Source organism: Anopheles coustani, chromosome X (genome assembly GCF_943734705.1).
Source record: "Anopheles coustani chromosome X, idAnoCousDA_361_x.2, whole genome shotgun sequence".
Classification (NCBI taxonomy): Eukaryota; Metazoa; Arthropoda; class Insecta; order Diptera; family Culicidae; genus Anopheles; species Anopheles coustani.
Window position 1 is genome coordinate 6,083,334 of NC_071290.1, and position 22,905 is coordinate 6,106,238.

General features: G+C 44.8%; 1 protein-coding gene across 3 annotated transcripts in view; it reads left to right on the forward strand.

Annotated features, from left to right (window-relative positions):
- Window positions 1-2,630: 2,630 nt before the first annotated feature.
- LOC131269629 (neuroglian) overlaps window positions 2,631-22,905 on the forward strand; it is a 39,430-nt gene continuing 19,155 nt past the window's right edge. For all 3 annotated transcript variants that reach the window (XM_058272088.1, XM_058272089.1, XM_058272090.1), the window contains exons 1-3: window positions 2,631-3,002; window positions 16,631-16,886; window positions 16,984-17,110. In XM_058272088.1, coding sequence (XP_058128071.1) covers window positions 16,754-16,886; window positions 16,984-17,110 — 260 coding nt within the window. In that variant the 5' untranslated portion in view covers window positions 2,631-3,002; window positions 16,631-16,753. The remainder of the gene's footprint in view (window positions 3,003-16,630; window positions 16,887-16,983; window positions 17,111-22,905) is intronic.

A 22,905-nucleotide genomic window follows, 5' to 3' on the forward strand; every position in this document is an offset into this window, starting at 1 on the left:
AAAAGCTCCGTACCTTTTCATACCGCCAGTTGTTGGACTCGAACTGTTCCCGCAACTGCACAGCTCGTTGCGTTGTGACGCCTTCGGGGCGTTTACAGTTCCGGCCAGAGGAAACCTTCCAAGTAAGAGCCCGAAAATTGACCGGTCAAAACCTCTGGCCCAGCACGAGTTCGAAGGAATAGTTGGCGAGGAGTTGTGCAGTTGAATCTTAAAGAAATGTACCATTTTTGAAGCGCTGCTGCTATATGGTTGAAGTCTCTCAGGTGTGTCTAGTCGGCAGCAGCCAGCGCCTTGCTTCGGTGCTTTTGTACAAACACACGCGCAAAGCCACGTACGTCCGCGAGCTTCATCTCACCTACATTCATTGAAGCGCTTTTTTTTCTTCTCGTTGTTGCAGCGTCTTGAGACGGTGCTTGCATTCTTAGCCGTTTGATCTTTCTGACGTGCTGTCGGAACAACCCTGTTGGCTGAACAGAGCTGTCACTTGGGCTTTACTGATGCCTGTGCTTTTCTTGGCTAGCTGTTTATTGTTGCTTCTTGCACACGGTTAACGGTAAATGTTGGGCTCCAAGCATTGGAAAGGTGTAAGAAAGCATGAGCAAGGCGGTGAGAGAAGCGAAACTTGATCATTCTCCCACTTCCGGACCATTAAAAGTCCTTCTTCATGCGACATCAAATAAGTTTTCATTTTCACAATGTGCTTAAACCACGTAAGCTTTTGATCAGTTGGCGCCCCGAAAAGCAACGCGACAATTTCACTAATCATCAACCCCTTCTGCAACGCCCTTTCGTTCGCCAGCATAGCATAGCATGCGCCCGCACACGCACACAATCGAGCGCGCGCGCGAAGGTGCGGACAGGCAGCAGGGAAACTTTTCCTTGCGTTTTCCCCCTCACCCTCCCTTCCTGGACCGCGACGGTTGTTGGTTTCCGCCAACGACGAGTAGAAAGTAGAACTTCCGTGCGGTGAGGCATCTGGACCAACCGTCCGTCTTCCTCCGTTTGCCTCGGTTCTGTTTGTCCACAACCCCTCCTCCATCTTGGCTCGCCTGTTGGTTCGGTTGGGTGCCAAAATGGTGTGGACCGGAAAACGCACAACCGGAGGCGAAAGGAGATCGGATAAATCCTAGCCACGCACAGAGACCCTCTTGTTGCGTGACCCTCTCGAGAAAGGTGCTCGAGCGAGTGTCAAGCGGGGAAGAAGGGACGAAAAAAGGGCACACCGATTATGTTTATCTGATATTCCCTCTCGCCCATGCTGGTAGGCTTTAGCGCGTCGTGTGCGCCATCATGGAAGCGGAAGGAGCGTGGAGATGGTGGAAAAATCTTCGTGGGCTTCGCGTTCTCCACCCCATCATCCCCCCGTTTTCCACCACCCCACCTGGCCAAAAGCTCCTGTCATATACTACCTGTGTGCGTGTCGGCAGGCAGCAAATTGTGCCAATGCAGTGGTGTGTGGTGTTGTTTGGTTGGGCTGCGGCGTCAACCTCTCACGAAAACAACCTCACGTGGGCTGGGCACCGCACCCTAAACAACACAACATTTTATGTGCCCCCACCACACCGCTTATGCCACCACAACATCATGGGATTATGTGCCCGCATGCCCCCTAGCATGTGTGTGCGTGCCCGCGGAGCCTCGGTGGAGCATGTTTGAAACGAACGAAGTTGGCATCCATCACCGGCTTTTTTGAATTTGACCTCTGATCGATCCGTTTTTCGACTTTCACGACCAAGTGGATTTTTAAAAAATGATTTTTTTACATTTTGGTGTCGCCATTCTTTGGTTTGTTGCAATGGAGTTGTCCTAGTACGGCTTGACCATGATAAAAACAATCATAGCGAGGGCACAGGGTTCGAATCCCAACCGAGACCGGACCCTCCCCTGTACGAGAGGACTGACTATCCACGTACAACAGGGAAACAAGTCTCGTAAGCCCTTAACGGGGCAGGCATGACCAAGTGGTCGTTACGTCAAGAAGAAGAGCGAGGGGCAAAACAGTATGCCTTTTTCAGCTTAATCATCTCAACAAGAAAGGCAGATCTATTTTAAGCAAATCTTGGGCTGTTATTTTTATGCTGTACTTTCCCCCGGCCATATAGTGCAAGCTGCAACTGCCTCGAATCTATCTTCCAGGAAGGCGATTGATGATCTCATCGGGTTCCCTTTCTCGCAAAGGGTCGCGGTTCGGTGGGAAGCGTTCCGTACGAACCGGTCCGAGAGAGAGCCATATTGTGGTGCAGCCCACGACTTGATGACGTCATGCCGTTCTTTGACAACATTACGCCATCGTTCAGATGCGCTATTGCAACATAATGTACCGTTAGTATGTTTTGCAGTACAAGATATTCACTGTGGGACGCACTGCTCTGCTTCGTGTGCGTCCACTTCCAGCAACTACTATTCGTCGCTTATTACGAAAATAGCCATCGGAAGATGAATCAACTTAAAAGTAATATTGCGGGTTCGCGGTTTAATCAGAAAAAACCCACTCAGGGAGGGTTCGCCTTTGTTGATTGTTATTTACGATGTTATTATTTGTTCTGGAGCGGAAGCCGCCGACCAGCGAGCATAACCCGTTTTTTTTTTTACTTGCACATTTTACAGCGTTCTGCGGATCCGAAGGGTGGTGAAAAAGTTATTAGAAACGCTTCTACGAAACAAGTGTCGTACTCGGTGTATGTGTTGTGTGTGCGCTTCGTACGCCAGTGCGTTGTGTTAAGTTTTTAGCTTATAAAAAAAGAAAGGAAACATAACAACACACCATCAACAACACCAAGCGCCGCGCAGCAATCAACCTGCCAACAAAACAGAAGTGTACGAAAATACGATAAAAAGGTGTGCAATTTGTTTGTCGAACAAAACAAAAACACGAGCCAACGAAGGAAACAGCAAAGGGACACAAAACGCCATTTTCCGCACAATCAAACAGAAGAACAAATCGACGTGTTGTTGGGTGTGTGCGGGTAAAGAAGAAGAAAACCGATGCAATACTAATGCTGGTAAGTAGTTTAATTTCTTCGTTACTGATACAACTCAGGTTTATTTACACTGTGCCAATCGGTAAGTGGGACGGTCATAAAAAGAACACTTGTCTGACTTTGCGATCAATTTTAGGGTACTTAGAATTGATAACAATGAATTTCGCTTATCACATCTTCTTTGTCTATCTTTCTACGAAGCATGTGCAAAAAGAGAGAGTAAAAATCGGTCACCAAGCGGCGCAATGATCGAAAAAGTGCAAAAAGTCAAAATTTTGTCAGCCAAACGTAAAGTTGGACACTTAGGATTCCTAAGAATGTCTGCGGCTGAAGTGTTATGGAAGCTAGCTTAGGCACGTAAAATCATTTTCTGATGATCTATGATATACTAAATTATTGTTATATGTATAAAAAAGATGAGTTTTGATAAATTATTTACACTTTGTGGTTGAAATATGTTACACCACTGCAAGGAATGAAATATTATCTTTTTTATCATATAAATCGATTAAAAATGCCGAAAGTTATCAGGTTTTATCAATTTAACCAAAGTTACTGTTTTGCGATACACTAACAATCGATAAAAAAGCCCATATTGTCAAAAATATAACTTGAAATGGGTCGTCTTACAATAAACTTAAAGGACGATGATGTGAGATTCATCAAAAAACCAACTGAATTGAAGACTTTTCCTCAATTATAGATGTCTAAGAATTTAATAAAACAATGAAAGCATTTAGAAAGTTCCAAACTATTTCCAGAACATACCCGCAGAAACCGCAAACAACGCCTTTACTTTTCAAAACCTTATATAGACGATGATTTTAGATTATGTTGAAAGGTACTCTCCCTATCTCGTTCAAATGCATTCATTTAATGTGGTAATTGTCGTCACAGTAAGTATGACTTACATATGAAGCAAACATATACACTTTTGGTAAGAAAGGCAGGCAGTTTTAGAACGTAAAACGGAGCTGACGAGTTTTAAAAAAATTGTTGTTTTAACTTCTATTCCTTGGAGGTCATTTGTTAATGTTGTAGGTGTTTATGTGATCAGAATGAACTGAATAAACTTGTTTATAATTAAAGTACGATAAGTACCCATCACAACGTTCATATGATGAAGAAAATTATGACAGATGTTGTTGATATAGTTTGACTATTCCAAGATTAAGAGTTCCGCCAGGTTAACTATACTCACTATAAGCTACGAATAACACAAAAGTTACTACTCTAAATCAGCCTCAAAGTTCAGAAGAATCGTTCTGAGTCTTTAGTATGAAATCCAATAGCCAATTTGAGTAAAATTGTACAGTATCCTATGTTACAAACACTGTATAGTATAAATTGGTAACAAAACAGCAATAGGAAGAAATTTAAGCAGAAATGTCCAATAAAGTTAGAAAAAACTGTTGTCAAGCATCAACAAACAGTCATAGACTATAACAGAAATAACATTAAATACCAAAAACTTCTGGAAATAGTTCAACAAACCACGTATTAAACCTGAAAAGCAAGTGTCCAACTTTACGTTTGGCTGGCAAAATTATGATTTTTTGCACTTTTTCGATTATTGCGCCGCTTGGTGACCGATTTTTACTCTCTCTTTTTGCACATGCTTCGTAGAAAGATAGACAAAGAAGATGTGATAAGCGAAATTCATTGTTATCAATTCTAAGTACCCTAAAATTGATCGCAAAGTCAGGCAAGTGTTCTTTTTTTGACCGTCCCACTTACCGATTGGCACAGTGTATATCTTTGCGATAGGAAATATAACATTTTCCAAGTAATCCTTCTTGTTCATGAAACATTGACCAACCAGACAAAACTCTGTGGGAAATTTTTTGAAGACACAGAAAATATATGGGACATGTCAAATGAAGAGTGAACTAAGTAAAGAAAGGAATTTTGAGGAACAGATACCACGATCTCAGTCCGTCTCCAGCTTCAATTGTGGCAGAAGATCTCTTATCTCTTTGTCGCTCTGAATTCGACTGTCTGATTCAATTAACGACAATTAAAATAAAACGTCACTCATCGTCTCCCTGCGACGGCTCATCCGGCTTTTTAAGAAATAACCACAAACTCCTCGTGCTCCACTGAAGGAATCACGTTCGGTGGTGGTGAATAATTGTGAAATTTGAACCTGGAGCGTTAAAGGTGGACAGTGCCATCACTTTATCACTTCTTTGGGGGGCGTTGATATAGCTTAGTTAAGGGCGTTTTGGATGAAGTAGTATTAGCCACAACAAACAGCGAACCCCTTAATCGTCGATGACACCCAATGCTCTGGTACCATTAGGTAACAGGAACAGCCGGTCGCGTGGTAAGCATACTTACACACTCGTTGATGCTGTTTAATCTTCGCGCTGCAGCCGTGCATTCGCACACAAAGGCGCGTGTGTCCAGCAAACACGCAATCTCGGAGCTCGGAGCAGCCACACGATGACGCACATCGGCGATGATGGACGCCTGGCCGGTCATCGCTGCAGCTAACGGCACGCGAGATATATAGGTGGCGTCATGCACGTGCGTGCCACCACGAAATTGGTGTGGGTGGGTTGGAAAAACTATGAAAGGGGAGAGGGGAGGGAGCATGTCAGAGTTCTAACGGAGAGGAGACACGGGGGAAGAAAATATCCATCTATTATCATGAAGCGTAGCCGTCTGCCATCCGATGTGTGCGCGTGTGTGTGCAAGCCGAGCATGCATCATTGCCCACTGTGATCACCTCTCACGGGAAACATTAAATATGCTCACACCCATACATAACAGCATTAATGGCCACCAACGGAGGGAGCGTTGAAAACTCACGAACTGACCGCTACGTGATTCTTTGTTCTAGAATGTCGGTTGCCAAAACTCTTGAACCGATGAACATCCACGTAATATTCTTTTTATACCCAATTAGACCCGAAAACGGAGTAGACGTCGATGGCCTAGCGGTAGTGTATTGCGCCACTCACCAAGCAATGAGGTGAAATCGGTGGTAGTTCAATTCCCGATACCCTTCTGATGGATTCGATAGGCAGACAACAAACGTATCCCCGACATTTTAGACATCTGCTGTGTGGAACAAGGGTCGTTCAGCGCATCGTTGTCCCCCCCAGCCTGTGGCTGATCGATAATCCCCCCCCGGAGTTTGGGTGGAAAACTGTGTGACGTGGGTTTTCCTTCGACGCCACCAAGACGAGCCACTTCCTCCACCTCTAACCCACCCCCTACATTGCAGACGACGTTTTCCAAAGACGGCTGCACCCACTCCGGATATCCGATGTTCTTCTTTGGTTTCTTCCACGTCTAACACCTAAAACACTGCACCCAAAAGCGGGAGGAATCCTTCGATTATGGCGTTTATGTGTTGCAGCCCAATCTACCCATTCCCCGCCCAGTGTGTCTTGTCTTCGGTGTTAAAGGTTTCGATGTAAACCGATACTTTCATAGCCATTTTTTTCACCTAGCCCCGCTCCCTGTCGTCGTCTTGCTTCCGTCTACCGCCCTCGTGCTCTATGGCTTCAGTCAATGGCTCGCGAGCTGGAACAACGCGCCTTTCGAAGTGTCTAATCACTTCTTCCCGTCCACGGAAACGGGAAATTGGTTTGGTTTGTTTTGGTGGTTTTGGGGAGAATGGTTTTGGTAGTTCGACTCATTCGTTTGCCTCTAAAAGGCATACACGATGTGAAGAAAATCATGTGCATTATATATTTCAGAACCACCTTATATCTGATTTATTTTACTTCATACTACAGGTTTTTACTGTTTTTAACATAATAAACATTATTACGAAAACTTTTTCTATGATTTAATTTCATTTAAGTCGATGGAATACTGTTTATAAGATTATTCAACACTTCTAATCAATTGCAACAAAACGCAAACTGAATCTCTTATAAAATTTCGCAATTTAGGTCAAACGAAATGTTGTCGTAGTAATGTTTTGAGACAATTATCAATTCTTGGAACCGTCATCTTCATCCTATCCTTGTTTCGTTTAGCTTAGTTTATTGTTGATTTACAGATAACGGAATACTGTCTATCAGATTATTTATCACTTTTGTAATCGATTTCCAGAAAAGTAAACTGCTTCGACTGACTGCATCTCTTATAAAAGTTGTTTGTTGCTGTTTCCCTATAGTTTAGTTGGCATCATCCCCACTTTCGGGCACCAAGGCAGACACCTTTTTTTTCCTTTCGACCCAAAGTTCAGAGGTGAATTGGCTTTCTCGCGAATCCACCAACCATCCCCCTCCGCAGACAGCTCCGCTCGTCCCCCTAGCATTATCTCTGCTCTGGTTCCCCCGTTGTTGCGCTTTACGGGCGAAGGAAAAAGTGCATCTTGACGAGTCCTCCCGCCGTGAGTCATCCCATCAGGGGATTTACTCGGGAGGTAAAATCACGAGGTAAACAAATAAAAACTATCAGTTCGCTTCCGATGTCCGAACGGAACGGATGCGTATTTAATTTCTTTGCGCAGAAAAGTTTCAGCCAGACTGGCTCAACGCTCGGGTGTTAGTGTTGTATATCGTGGAAGTTCCGTGTGTCGCTCGGATTTACTCCAGCACCAATACGTTATTCGTACAGGCAAGCAAGTGAGTCCAGTTGTTTCAGCTTGCAACCATTGGGTAAATCGAAAAGTATCATTTCATATTTTTTACTTTTGACCGGGTTTACATCCCCGGGTAGTGTTGAGATTGACGGTGTCATCGAGGATCTGGATTTCTCCCATGAGAACATCCTAAAGTACGCATTGTGAGGTTTCTACTCATCTGCGATAAAGATAAAGATGTAAGGGTAATGCGAGGGCGAGAACGTCCGGAGTCTCCAGGAGGAAGATCGGAATGCGTCTACCTCTGGGATCCCAGGGCCAACTCCAGCAAAGCTAGAAGGTCTTGAACTTGCTATTGCAAGCATTTACATCCCTCCGGAAGCCACACGATTTACAAATAAAATTGAAAAGAATCTCCAAACATATGGTAGATTGGGAATGCACAAGTAACGATAACTGTACAGGAACCTTTGTGAACTTGATGATCCTCAACTCCGGGAGTTGCCTCTCCCAAAAGGTATCAACACCAACGGTACGTAATTGACATATCTCTGGCCATGGGATCGCTTGGAATGTCATCGATAGTCCGGACAAATATGACTTCGGCTATATCCGATTTGGTTTTTTGAGAGTTCCTCCGTATCCGACAACAGCTCTGCCTATGTTGATACCAAGGTTTGTACGACGCGGAAGATCTCGGATAACCCTTGTTCGTTGTCTAGTGTTATTAGTAGAAGTAGTAAATGCTATACATCGTTGCTCGGTAGAGCGGTTACCAAGCTAATGCACTGAGTAACCGAACAAGACGAGCAAAAATGCTGAAGAAAAAATAATTCCTATCAGGCATGAAAGCTGTTGAAACTAAACTGAAAACAAAAACAAATACTACAATTCGGCGGCAGGACGTGTTATCAACAGAGAATGGTCGGTAGTGATCGATTGAGTCACTTCCGTTCGGGAACTCGAAAACTTCAATGGTCTACTTTTTCATATACCTCCGAGAGGCTGATAAGGGGGCCTGTTGCCCAAAAGGAAATCAACTGATTGAAGTGCAATCAAATTAGATTGCAGTTCAGACTTAATGCTTCACTTCACCAGCAAAAATCGGAAGGGCCCCCCGCCATATTCCTTTTGGTTCTGTTTTCCGATTGGGAACGGCCAGCGAAGACGACCTTCGGCCGAGCGTCCGAGTAGGTCAAGCGTGATATCATCATCACATGTCGGTGTCTTGCAGGATGGGTTTCACTCGGAAGCAGGAAGCGGATCATCTCACGCCGAGCGGGGAATGATTTTTGATTGAGTGATCCGGTTTCGGGAAACGTAGACAAATAACACACGAACGAGGAAGCAGTTCATGAACACACTCTGCTCATCTAAGAACGAGATGAAACCGCCGTTTCTCTCGCCATTAACTCGGTCTGTTTATTTTCGTTCGTTTACATTCAAATTCAAGTCAAGTTGAAATGTTCTTAAATAAATCAAATGGTTTACTCAAAACATTAAAACTCGCCAGAAAAAGGCCACATTTAGTAGATTTGTTGTTAATCGGATTAAACAAAAAATATCTGATCTCTTTTTCGTTTCGAGGGTTTTTGCCCCACGTTCTCGGAACATCTGCCGGATAAATTACCAGCCGGGTCAACGTGTGCGTGTGCGTGTGCGTGTGTGTGGTAGCAAATATTTCCATACGGTTGGGCAATTTTTAAAAGTAGGTCTTTTCTGACCGCGCGAAGAATGTTTTCCAGAAAAGGAAAGGGAGCACAGGAGGAGTTTCAATTAACAACACCACGCGTCGAGTGCACGAATAAAAATCGCATTCGCACGTGGTGTTCTCTTGCTTTGCAGAGCGTGTTGCGGCAATCAATAAACCTGTAGTTTTCCCGAAGCCAGGAGGGAAAGGGTTTTAAGTATCCGAATGCGCGTTTGCAAGCAGACAAACGCCTGTCTTTTGCCCGACATAAATAGAAAGTGAAACAACACCAACACCATCGCTTTCCACATGGCGCGATGTTTTTGTTTTGCATTTCTTCACGGAGAGTTCAAGTTCGTGTGTTGGTGCGTCGCGGGAAAACCACGCGGGGTGGAAAACCGTGGCAAGAATCCTCAAATCGATGCTTTTGTTGCTGAAGAGCAGACCGTGTGCAGCAGAGAAGCCGTGTGTGTGTGTGTTGGTCTATCGCTGCGTTTGTGCATAAATGCACAGATGAGTTTGGGTCGTTCTATCTTTCAACTTGTTTGCTCGTTCGGTTCTATTTTCTATGCCAAGGGGGGTGGTTTTCCTCGGCTGGCATGGTTCATGCAGCTATTTTTGGGTGGTCCAATTGTTATGGTCAACTTTTCAGCGAAACTTGTGTTTTGTTAGACAACAACAATAAAAACGAGTGGACATCTTTTGTTACACGTTTGCTTCGCGCGCTTTGTTCGAAGCGTAGTAGAATGTTTTAAGTTTAATTTGTTGCAATACTAGAACTTTCCTTTGCTGTATATTAAAAAAACAGTCAACACGAATTTACAAGAAACATAAAAAAAAAATTGTTTTTGCCATCGGGGGTGAATAACTCACAAAATTACTCATTAAAATGTTCCTTTATCTTTACAAATCATAAGGAAAGTTATCTTATCGTCAAGTTTGCTGCAAGCAACAATTACTTATTGATTGTTGCTTTTTCTTTCATACCGAGTGTTGAGCCGTGGTTTGATAATGTTTATATTAATCATACCTCTAGTTTTTGTTGTTGTTGAAACACAGGATTGATAAAAATCAGTCGTTAAACGTCAGTTAAGGCTTTGGTTTCTAATCGAACCATAGTCGATTGAATTGTTTATGGCAGTCGTGTACAAAAAGAGCTGGGTTTGAAAAATGACCCACACTAATTGGCGCGGTTTGTAATTATTCATCGAAAAATGAAATATTTCTATTGGAAAAACAGGCAGCCCGTCGAGAGGGAAACACTTTTCTCGCCGGGTGACATCATTTGCTGGACGCGGCGCAGCAAAAGGAGGTCAATGGAATCAAGCCTGGTGGCCAGCGATGTCCTGCAGCATCCCACCGGCCACCACTACCACCACCCCAGCTTGAGCGCATCCCGTTCTTGTGCCGCTGTCACAGGCGGCAAGCAAAATCCACACACACACACATTCTGGGCTGGCCTTGATGAAAATAAATGCCACCCCGCCGCGTCGTCCGTCTCCCAGGGGGGGTGGGGTCGGGGAAGATGGATGGAGTGTGCGATCGAGACCCCGGCGTTGCAACACGAGAAAGAGAATTTTCTTCACGCTGCAGCAACCACCTACACCGATCGTCTTGGGGGTGTCTATAATTAGCGTTGACTCCATCCCGTCTCCCTCTCTCTCTCTCTCTCTCTCTCTCTCTCTGTCTCGATCCTGGCTCCCCTGTGCCAACACCCGACGCATTTTCCCGCTCTCGAGTGCGAGAAAAAAAAACCTCGAAGCAAACGCACGCACACGCGTAACCGATCATCATCCCCGGGTGTGTGGAAATGGTCAAAGCGAGTATTTTTTTTCTGTTTTCCACCCGAAACCCGAAAACATCTGTTTCGGAAAATGGAACTATCCCCCCCCACCCCCCTGCTTTTCGCAGCGAATGGGACGAACCAGTGTTTTCCTTCCCTTTTAAAACTTTGTTTTCCTTGCGTCATAAAGGGAAAACGCCAGAAGGAGGCTGCGTGTGAATTGTTTGGCCACTGGCCATTGATGTTGACACATCGCGGGAGAAGCGGCAGCGGGGGAAGAGGTGGAACTCGTGTGGATGTTTATCTCATGGAGAAAAGATTGTGGGGTTGGAAAGCTACCGAAATGTTTACCCACCCTCACGACGACGACGACGACGGGGGGCTCCCGTTGATTGATTTATTGGTGTTTCCATACTTCAAATCTAAAATTCCGAAATCGACAAATCGGTACAATTTGCTTTAATGTTCCTCCTTCAGAAAAGGGGATAAAGGGAGAGGGAAAGATAGGGGAAATGGGCTGCGCTTGTCCGTTACTGTACGGTATTTTCCGAAGCTTCATCAGAGCGGAGTCGATAAGAGTTGTGTAAATCAGATTCAGATTCATGAATCTGAATGATTCTCTGCGTTTTGGGGATTCATGAATCTTTCGTGGAGAGATTAATGAATCCCAAAGACACACTGATGATGAAAAGTGATCCGCCAAAAATGGGTAGAGAGGAACCCCCTTTATTTTTTTTTTGGTCGCATGGTCCACACCAATTAATGAATTAGTGATGAGAATAACAACTCTTTTTAGAGATTTGAATCAGAATGAATAATCATAACGATGATTCGAATCTTTGAGTCACTCTTTTGTGATTTAAAACGTGAAAAATGATTTATCAACCTTCGAGGTGATTTGAAATCTTAACTGGGATTCGAATCCCAAAAGAATGAACGAGTGGGTAAAAGAGTCACTAGTCGCCATTGTGATTCGAATCCCAAGTTGTGATTCGAATCCCAAGTTGTGTTTCGAATCCCAAGTTGTGATTCGAATCCCAGTTTGGGAATCACTATATGGGATTCGAAACCCAAAAGAATGAACGAGTTGGTAAAAGAGACGCTAGTCGCCCATGTTTCGAATCTCTATGGCGACTAGCGACTCTTTTACCAACTCGTTCATTCTTTTGGAATTCGAATCCCAGTTAAGGATTCAAATCAAAGGGAGTCACAAAAACTATCTGTTAGGATTTAAATCGTTCATTCAATATTAAGATTCGCATCACTCACTCATTCTCACTCAGAGCGCACATCACTAGAATGAATCATAAAGATTCAATAAGCTTTGAAGATTCGAATCCGCAAAGATTCATGAATCCATCTGAATGAATCTCAGGTGAAAGATTCATATGAATGGATCTCGTCAAAAGATTCATTAAGCACAACACTAGAGTTGATGAAAAGTAAGGTTGGGAATCCGCATTGTTTGGAAACCCGAATCCTATAAACCAATTAAAACAGAGTTTGACATAGATGAACATTTTTATTGCTATGCATTACAAAGTAAGTGAACCATAATAGGTACAACCGAATACCTCAATGGATCCATATTATAAGTTTTTAGTGAATTGTTTTTATTTGCATTTGATGAAAATACTTACTTTACTTTCGACCCAACTATCGATCTTTGATATAGAACAGAAATTTTGACAACTGTTCCCCGGTATGACATACCGTCGGGGGGAGAGTGTTGGACGTAGATATTAGGGTTAGAGAATTCACAAGGTCCCGGTGGTCAGCGTTAGAGAAATCTAGAGAACAAACAAATAAACCAACCGATGTTTCATGTTCGTTCGATCAAATCCGACATTTCTCGGCCGTTAAAAGCAAGAATGCTCGGCTTCATGACCCAACCCCAGACGATACATCTGCCCGGAGGAGCGCTCCCTCGGATGATGTCATCGCGCGGACCGTCGTCGTCGACGATCGTCCATCAGCACGTCCAAATTCCTGCCCCGATGGCGGAACGCGCTGTCATTGAGATAATCTCGGTGATGACGAGATGGGAGACCACAGTTGCAGCATGCGAACTACCTCCCGCGCCCTCCTGCCACCCCAGAAGGACCCGAGGGTGGGAAACAAATAAACGACACCAAAGGACGCAAAGTCCGCAAACACACGCACTCACAAATTGCCGTCATCGACGATCGATGCTGCTCCGAGGGTGAAATAAGACGATCGAGAAGTGTTCTCCGATCTTCCTTCACCCCGGGTCAGCTTTTTGGCGATGGAGAAATCGCCTCTGAAGTGGTGGCAATTTATTATTACGCTTGCGGGTTTGATTGCATTCCACCAACGCTTGAGTTATGGGCGAGTGTCTGGCCCCTAGAATTGATCCAAATTTTCGCCAAAAAGAGCGAAATAGACGAAAGCAGTGGATGACGCAGAGTAACGCTTGGAATAACCTACAGACTTCAAGGAAGGTTGATGATTGATCCCTCGTGTTTGTTGTGCACTTTGGCAATGGTTGGTTATTCTTTTCCGTCTCCCGTTTGCCCTTTTTCAGTTGCTCCTAAGTTCCTGACACTTGAAAGTCCTTCCTATAGACGACTGCATCCCACCTTTCGTCTGACTTCCTTTGACTAACGGCGGCGCTCAGCCTTTGAAACCACTTCTTCTGTCGTCATGCGGTACGTTGGCATTTTTAATTACTTCCGTTCCGCAAGGTGGTCGGTCGGATGTCGAACGCCAGGACGGCGGTTACGGTTGAGAACACTTTTTGCGATATGCCGCACCCGCAGCTCCTCGCGGGTTTCCTTTGTAGACCCAAAGTTATTCTCTGCATATAGGGAGTTTTGCCTCGTTCTTTATCGGCTCTTATGGGGGGACCGTCTCCAAACTGTACGCTAATAAAAAGTGCAGCATGGGTGACTCACGTATTCGGATATATTATTCTAATTCCATATTGCCATATTCTCTAACCCTCCATTAAAATGTGTGACATATTTTTAACGCGGAAATGGACTACATGAGATGTAAAAAGTGTCCATTTTCAACCTGGCATCACGCGTGCAGCATTAGGCAGCATTGATTGACGTGTGACCCCACCTTTCCCACCACCCACTGTTATGTTTTTCCCCCTTTTTCCGGGGACGTGTCCCGTGTCTGTCAATCTACTTACGCTGGGCGTCGTCGTTCCGCCACGCGCCGACATTAGAATGATTGTGAGTCATACGCAGGACACAGGTGAGAAATGGCGGAGGAGAGTGTAATTGGAGAGCCCATCGGTTCGTGTTGAATATAAGACCAACCTAGAATTTTGTAAATGAACGAACCTAAATACTAGTCCCGGTATATAGGCTAAATTTTATTTCTTCAGACTTTTCCATAGACATTAACTGAACTCTGTTCAATATCCCAAACCCCGTTCTATTCTTTGACAAGCAAAGAGGTGTTAAGGCTTTATCGCTGGAGTCTTGGGTGTGAGTTAGTGGACATTTTGAAGATACACATTTCCTCTTCAGTATGCAGAGTCCATTTGGGTCCCACATGCTACCTGAACATAATAATATACACTCAAGGATATATGATTCATTTGGTCGCACAACCGAGGCCTGTTTGTACGTTAGAAGAACGTTGCCCTTGCAGGCTTGAATTGGATATTCAATCTGCTCTTCCCCCATGTGCTTTGAAGACAGCTGAGGCAACAGATCGCCGGTGCCTCTCGACACTTTTCCTAGCTAAAGGAAAGGCAATCACCGGTAGGGAATAGAGCGAGCCCGGCGATAAATAATAAATCGAGCCTCTTCTGCGTTCCGGTACCCATTTTATTATGCTTGCCGCGTGACGCTATGTGTCATTCGGCATGGCGTCATATTCACCGGAAGTGCAGAAAACTCCAGGCAGAGGAAGGAAGTGAATTCCCAAAGGAGAACTACTGGGTCGCTGTCCAGGAGAGTAGCAGAAGAACGAGCCTTCGGAGCCTTGTTCGTTGATGCTGTACATGAGTCATGATTGCGTCATTTGAAGCCATCAGCGCGTTAGGTAGCTTCCTCAGGTACATAGAAAAGTGTACCGCATCATCTACGTCATTTACTCGTTGATTTATTTATTCCATCGTCAGTCCTGACGAGGACCTCATGACGTTTAGAGTTTATTCACGCGGACGAGAGAGCCGTCTAGGAAGTAATTGAAATTGTCATCGCACTCGCCAGCTAAAGTCCGAATGTTAAACTGTTGGTTATGACATCCCAAGCGAGTTTATCTCCTTTTATAGATCAATTATCGTAAGACATGGTTTGCAATATCGTTAACCGGACATATGCGAAATGCAGCGCACACTGTCCTCGGGAGTTCGAAAGGAACAGAAAACGGTGCAAGAAGTGCAGCCATGTTTCATTTTGTGGTAAATGGTGGCTGGATTATTGTTGTATGCCCAAGGGAGGAGGAGAGCAAATGGACGTCGTCTGCATCCACCACAAAACCGCATGATGACGGCATCGTCTGTAATTGTTTTCCAAATTGCCTTTCTCAACTTCCCAACCACTCCCCTTTTAGAAGGTTAAGCAGATTTCCATGTAGCAATGAATATTATAACAGAGATTGTAAAAATAGATGCTTCAGGACTGTTGAAAGAAGCACAAGCAGCTGGAATTGGAACTACACATTAGAGTGGAGGAGATGTTATCCGCGATAGTCTACACGTATGAATCTCTGTCAATCAATTTCTTCCTAATCTGGAGAAACATTAACCTTCTATGTCTCCAGACTTTATACTTCTTCAACTGATCTTGTGATCAGTTGTCAGATCTGTGTCGGTAGTAGCAGCAGGTGTTCGATAGTGCTACCTGTTCCAGATATTGATACATACTAGAAAAGTTAGTCATCCATCCTCTTGCGATATTGGAATGGTGATAATAGACACCAAATCCAATTCTCGAGAGTTGTGTGCGATGTTGGGATATCCAAGAATTCACCTCTTCAGGAGTTTTGTATACGGCTATCCCCTTTCGGGTTGACAGGTACCGGCCCGTAGTGGCGACCATTGGGTGCGATTTACGAGCGAGCTAAATGAGTTTGTCAACACACACTCACTATCGTTTCTTTTCCACCCCGCTCTGCTCTCCCCACCGAATGTTCAACTTTCAAGTCGGACGTGCACACAACAACGATCGAGCGATCGTTTAGCGGGTGATCTTGTCCGTGTCGCGTCATCTCCGCTCTCATGGGGGGGTTGATGTGACTACATACATGCACCAGTAACCCCCCACCGCGTCACCTTCAACAATGGATGCGTCACATGATGCCCGAAGCACACGAGCGCGAACTCCGCAGAGTCGTCACATTCGTGTCTTATACCCTTTGGGTGGTGTGCGTGGTTGATGTGCGTGATGTTGTGCCCTCTGAAAGCTGGTGGGGGGGGACTACTTCTGTTGTGCTTGGGCGTTGGCCCACTCGCGGTTCTCTGGAACTTCTCGCGATGGAGGAGTTGAACTCCTAGTAAGGTTGATTTCCAATAGTGCCTCCTTAGATAGTTGATACAAGTTGTCTAATTCTTTAACCTTTAACTACACCTTGATTACTTCTAGAATAGATGGATCTTTCTTGTTTATTGGAAAACTAACCGGTTTCTTTCTTCTTTTCCCTTGCAGACCAGCAGATCGACGAAATATTGAGCAACTACTGAGTACGAGATAGTCGAGTATAAGACGCTAGCGGAATTCGAAACGGGAAGTTACCCACTGACACATTTCGCCGAGCATCTCAGCCACGCCATGTGGCCAACGAACAGACAGACGGCCGGCCTCGCCGCCGGTCGCTGCTTACTCCTTCCCCCACGGCATCAGCATCTCCTGCTGGCGGCCACCCTCGTGATGATGCTGAACGTACTGACAGTGCACAGTTTGAGTAAGTGATACTACCACCCTAAGTCCCGGCTAAGCAACCTTTTACCAACCATTTACACCGGTTTCCTTTCCGTTTTCCCCCCTTTTTCTCCACGCAGTCCACTCGCCGCCCCGCATCATCAAGCAGCCGCCGCCGGATGAGCTGCTGTTTCAGGTGAAGCAGCAGGGCGAAAGCGACAAGCCGTTCCTGATCGAGTGCGAGGCGGAAGGCGAACCGTCACCGAAGTAAGTGCCCGCAATACTTGGCCAATAAACCTGGGTCGTGTCCTGCCTTATCGCTATCACTTCACGCGAACAGTGCCGAATTAGTTTGCCACTAATTCCCCAAATCGGATCGATGGTTTACCTCAATTCATTGGCGTGATGCGTTGTTGATTCTGTCCAATAGGATCTCTCATGATGGCTCCTTATCCTATTGGCTTGCTTTAAAGTCACAAAGCGGATTACAGTAATGCGTTGCAAGAACAGCAATTCGTTGGCAGGACTTGTATAATCAGCTTAGCTTATTTTCGTCACACCAAAGTTCGCCAACAACCTAAACGTGCTGTAAGAAAGAATCGCACGAGGTAGACGGAAACACTTGTGAGGCGTGGTATTTTGGTTGGGTGACTCCACACTCCGCGAGGAACTTCGGATATCGATGCCTACACTCTGGACATTTAGTTTTCGAAGTAAGTTTCGGTTTTCACTGCGTTTTCGGAGGATGCATTTGTATCTTCCCTGAACGTTGTTTGGTTTTCTTTCACCTTCACGGTGTCTCTCCGTTACGGAGGAGATACTTAGGCAGTTATGCTTCTTCTATTTTTGCTTCTCCTCGATTGTCCAACCGAGACACGATCGCGTTGCACCCAACGCGTTTGTGAATCGGATCGGATCGAATGTGTGTTTTGGGCTAAAAATAAACGTTTTGTCATTTCAACGTGATGCTGACCCGCGAACGCAACCCCCTTCCTGCCTGTTGTTCTGCTGTGCTTGCCTTTTGTTGTGTCGGAAAGGGTTTTCTTTTGGTGGTGTCGCTTCTCTACCTAAATCCTGTTCGCTTCGAACCAAATGGATCCGTTTGGTGCCTAAATCGACGCAATCGAAATGCGATGGCGGCTTAAACTTTGGTGAAAACATTTCGGAACTGATTGTGACACACTATATGCATGGGGCTTTCGAGCGGTGATGGAAAAGTATTAACGTGACCCTGCAAACAATCGAAGGGCGAGATGAATTAAACGAACCTTGTTTGCGACAAGTCATTCGAAATGGAGATTAGTTGTGTTCCAGCGGCAAAAGCAATCTAATACAGAGTGTGTGCTAAAGCGAGGAAGAAAAACGAGCCACACAAGTATTAAACACACACCAGACCAGTTCAATCGATCGATCAATTCCAAACCCCTCCCCCCGTCCGTCAAATCGTCCTCCGGACTCGTCCGTCTGTCTGGCTGGTCCTGCCCGAGGTTTGCCTTGCGCTTGTCGAGAGATTTTGTACCATTTGTATGTGATGATAATTGCTTTAGGGGTAGGCAAAGGGGAAAACGAAAGGAAAAACTATATCCGATTGTCGTTGAATTTTCATCGAACATGTTTTTCCTCTTCCTGGACTTCGTTTTTCTCTTTCCCGTTCCGCGCGGGCTCAAAATCGAATTTTAAATCGACAATATTTCGTTTGCTTTCCGGATAAAAAAACACATTCCGTGCCGTCAAGAAGAAGACAGAGAGCAATTTGCAAATCCGTCGAGATGGAAAATAAACAAGCAACCGCGCCGGGACGAAAGAGTCGTGTTTGCACCTCGAAAGCTTTCCGGTTCGTGTCCGCTTCTCCAACGGGCTTGTATTGAATTTGCTCTCGAATAGGAAAATTATCACGACAATACTTTTTGACGGAATTTCATGCTATTCATTCTATTTTTATAAACGTCACTTGCTGGTGTTTGCGTGATGATGGGGGACCAAGAACTGTTCAACGTGACGACAGATGGTTTCGATTATCTTTTAATTAATCCGCTCGGAGGATCGGAATAATCTAGGTTGCATAAGAAGCTGCTGTGTCAACGCTAGTCTGGATAAATTAAGAGCATGCTCGTTTGGAAAAGCAAAAACAAAGTTACAAGTTAGTTACACACTATGCGGAAAACTTTGCCAAGATCACGCGCATCGGAAACCTGCTACTGAGAACCGTTCACTGGCGGCGATGATGTCATCTAGGGCAGTAGGTCGGTCAGTTATGATACAATTGCTTCATTTGTGTTATTTCCCACCCATCGATCGTCATCAGCCTTTCCTGTGATCGATAAAGATCGATGATACCTATAAATCAACCCGTTGTTTAACATTATCAAAAACAGAATTAACTGTTGTTAATCCATAATCGGAATTGAATTGTTTGAAATCTTTATTTTTGTAATAATTTACAACAAACAACTTAATTGTAAGGCTATATTTTGAACGTCACAATAGTTGGTTTCGTTCGTATGCTTGTGTTAATGGAAAACGCGTTCTAACGAAAAAAAAAAACTTCAACATTCAAACTTTTCGAACTATGTTATTCCTCGTGTTCACAAGCTCTTTGCCTGGGTGTTTATTTTCCTTCCCTCAGATAAAGTTTTCGAAAGTAACAACCAGGATGTCTGTTCCTAGAGAACTGTTTTTACTTTTCCTACGCAGGGAAAATAAAATCTTAACGAACGCTCACACCCGAAGGAGTGCTTATTTTCCCAAGCCACTTCCTGTGCATTACATCATTTGTGTCCGTTGTTTATTTGTAGCGTTGGCCGATGACTTGTGGTCTCTGGCGGTTTTTTTTAAATTTTATTTTCCAGCACCGTTCGCCAGGTCAAGAACGGTTCGGCGGTTCGCGCAAAGTGTGGATGATGTAGGTCCACTGCTTCAGCTTGTGTCACACCGAGGGAGCTATAACCTTGCCTGTGCGGTGTTGTAATTGCTGTGTGGATCTACAGCACACCAACCACACGTACGCCGATGATTCAGTGGCTTCCAGGGTGAATCATTAAGTCATATTCCTTTTAAGCGCGGGGTTGTTGGTTTGATGGAAGTAGTATATTTTTTTTTGCAAACCCCCCCGACCATGTGCCCGGAGGTGGACGACATTCCACACCCTCGATGTTGTTTGATAGCCTGCGCGAGGACGGATGATTTATAATTATTCGCACCACTGTTAGTCACGTGTCTTATTCCAGGGAAAATGCTCGCCAATGCTCGAGTCCTCGAAGATAAGGTCAAAGAAAATAATCTGCTACTGCTGAATGAGTTTTCTTCCAATCATTCCGATTCTGTTTAAAGTGTGCCTGAGAGAAATGGGCGTTTAATTTGCTCGAAGCTAGGGTCGCTACCCTTTTGCTTCGAAAATGTATTCAATTATAATTTTAATAAAATGTTCACGCACGTTACCAACTCCGGGTGGATTTTAATTGTAACATTTTGCATGGCACACGTGGCGTTAAGATTTGCGATGGACAGTAATTTAATGACTTATGACCTAAAGAGATTAGGCGGCAAATACCACCCTACTGTTAAAAATATATTTCACCGGAGACGTTAGCCATCAGAAGGGTTTCTTTTTTAATCTGAAAACCCGCATACCGGGTTAGTCGGAACATAAAACCTTCTATAGCCGGGCACAAATCAAACTATTAACTCCAAAAGTGACGGGAGAATGGCTGTAAGAAGATGGTCAATTCTCGGTAACGTTAGAAAGGGCGCAGAAATCGATCCGCCGTGTGGTGGAGAAGAAGAAAAACAAAACCCAGCGAATATAACGGCTAACCGTGGATGTCCTAGACGGCAAGAAACATACCGCGTTATGGCGTGTGTTTGTGTGTGGCCTTTGGTGACTTTACCGGTTTTCCGATCCTTAGTTACAGCGACGTCTGCTTTGAGCCTTGTTTTTTTTTTTTTGCAGCTGAAGTTCGCCGGTAAATCCTCCAAAAAGAAGGACCTGAACGAAATGGGCAAACCAGGCACACATTCGAAGCCAATTCCAGAAGCTCGTAACTGTCTTCGTGGCGTCGAGGAGTGGGAGAACAACCGGGTGCGGGGGGTAGTGGTAACATGGGGAAGTTTATGGGGACCACCACCATGATGTGGATGGCAAAGAACCTCACAACTCTGAGCAATAAGCAACCGAAAAAAGAAAGAAAACCAGGCTCACTTTGGCAAACGGCTGAGAGTGCACAGTGGAACAAGTGCCGATGACACATGGTCAGGTGGCAGTTATCCAAAAAAAAAAAAAATGAATATTAAACATTGTTGTGTCAGACTTTAACAAGTGTCCCACTTGATTGTTACATCTCAAAATATTTTCTAACTGTATATTGTGTCTTATGAGATCTATAAAGTTGAACATTTCACAGTTTTGATTACACGTCATTCAGCTTAAGATTCATTCTGATTCCGGAGTTCCTAACCTTAATATGCTTTGAAGCTGAGGGTCTATTGGTGATCGAGCTCTTATTCGGTGGTATATTTTGAAATTCAAACATTAAATCTAGTAGATCTAAACATGGCCAAACACCATTGCCGCCGGCAAAAGGCTCACTGTGCAGTGGCGCGGTATTATAGATCAAACGTACCGAACCGGCGGCAACTTTTACTGCCCGCGAAGAATCGAAGGACTTGGAACCAGGGCTACCTGCTAAAAACTAGTGGTGTGGTTTCACGCGAGCGAAGAAGAGTTTAATGGTGCTTGGTTTAGTGGTGGAAAAAAAAGGAAAACAAAACTGTGTCGGATATTCTAGCATGGTTTCGATCGAAGCAAGACACCACTTGCGACACGCAGGACAAAAGGATGGAAAAAAGAGAGCCCCCATCGAACGTCGTCGGTGAACCTGAAACGACATCCGAAGCCGGAAAGAGGAAGACACCAAGGAGCTTTTCCTAGGACATTTCGCGGGGCAGGTTTGGGGGACTAATCGATGTCGGTCTCCCAAATGGCGGGTGTTTAAAACACAGATCCTTACCGTACCATGATATGGTGCCTCTTGGGTGGCCGGAATGTGTTTTTCTTTATGTATGTGTGTGTGTCCATGCCGTCTGCACAAGGCCAAGTGGTAGACTTTCCCGCGGTTCTCGCGCTTTGTGTGTCTCTTTTAGATGTCATTTTTGTTCTTCCCTATGTTTCGATAGACCGTAAACTTGTCCTTCTAATAGCTCGTTCATGTTTTCCGCTTTGTTTTTTTTTTTGTTGTTCCTACCGCATACCAGCGACAGGCGCAATGTGCACACACAAACAAAAGAAATCGATGCGCCCCATCCCAAGGACATTCCAAGGAACACGAACGAACGGAACCTCAGAACGAAGGCTTCTATAGGAAAAAAAAACCCGACAGCGCAATACAGAGGAAGAGTAGACACACAAACGGCACGAAGGGCGCGTGGAAAAACAATCACGCAGGATCCATCGCTGGCAGCGTTTTCCTCATTTTTCGCTCCCTTGTTGCTTGTATGTCGTGCGCATGTGTATGCGTGCAGGTCCTCCTCGGCATTGGCACCGATATTTGTGTGCGTATTTTGCTAGTCATCGACTCTCTAGCATGCGTCCGATTTTCCGATCCCTTTCGAAGGGGGGAAATTGGAAAATTCAATCCATGGAAAACTGCACACAAACACACGTACTTTGGTATTTTCTCCATGTGTGCGAGAGAGTGGAGAAATGGAGAAAGGCCAGAGAAGAGCTGCTAATTGGCGTTGTGTGTGTCGTGCGAAATGTGACAGCGAGCGAAGGGGAATATCCTTGCGCCGTCCCTCTTGCCATTGTGTGTGTGTGTGTTATTGTTGGTTTAGTATTCTTGTCCTGCCAGAGGGAGGGTTAGGAAAGCTGAGAGCGGACGTATAAAAGGATGCAATAAAACAACATTGGCAGCCTTACGTACTGTGTGTCTGTGTGTATGGTTTGTATTGGCATTGTACCCAGCACAAGGAAAATGCGGCACACGAGAAAATAAGGGACGAGAGTGAGAGAGAGTGTACGTGGCGCGAGCTATCGATTTTTCCGGCCCATGCTGCTGCGTCAACAA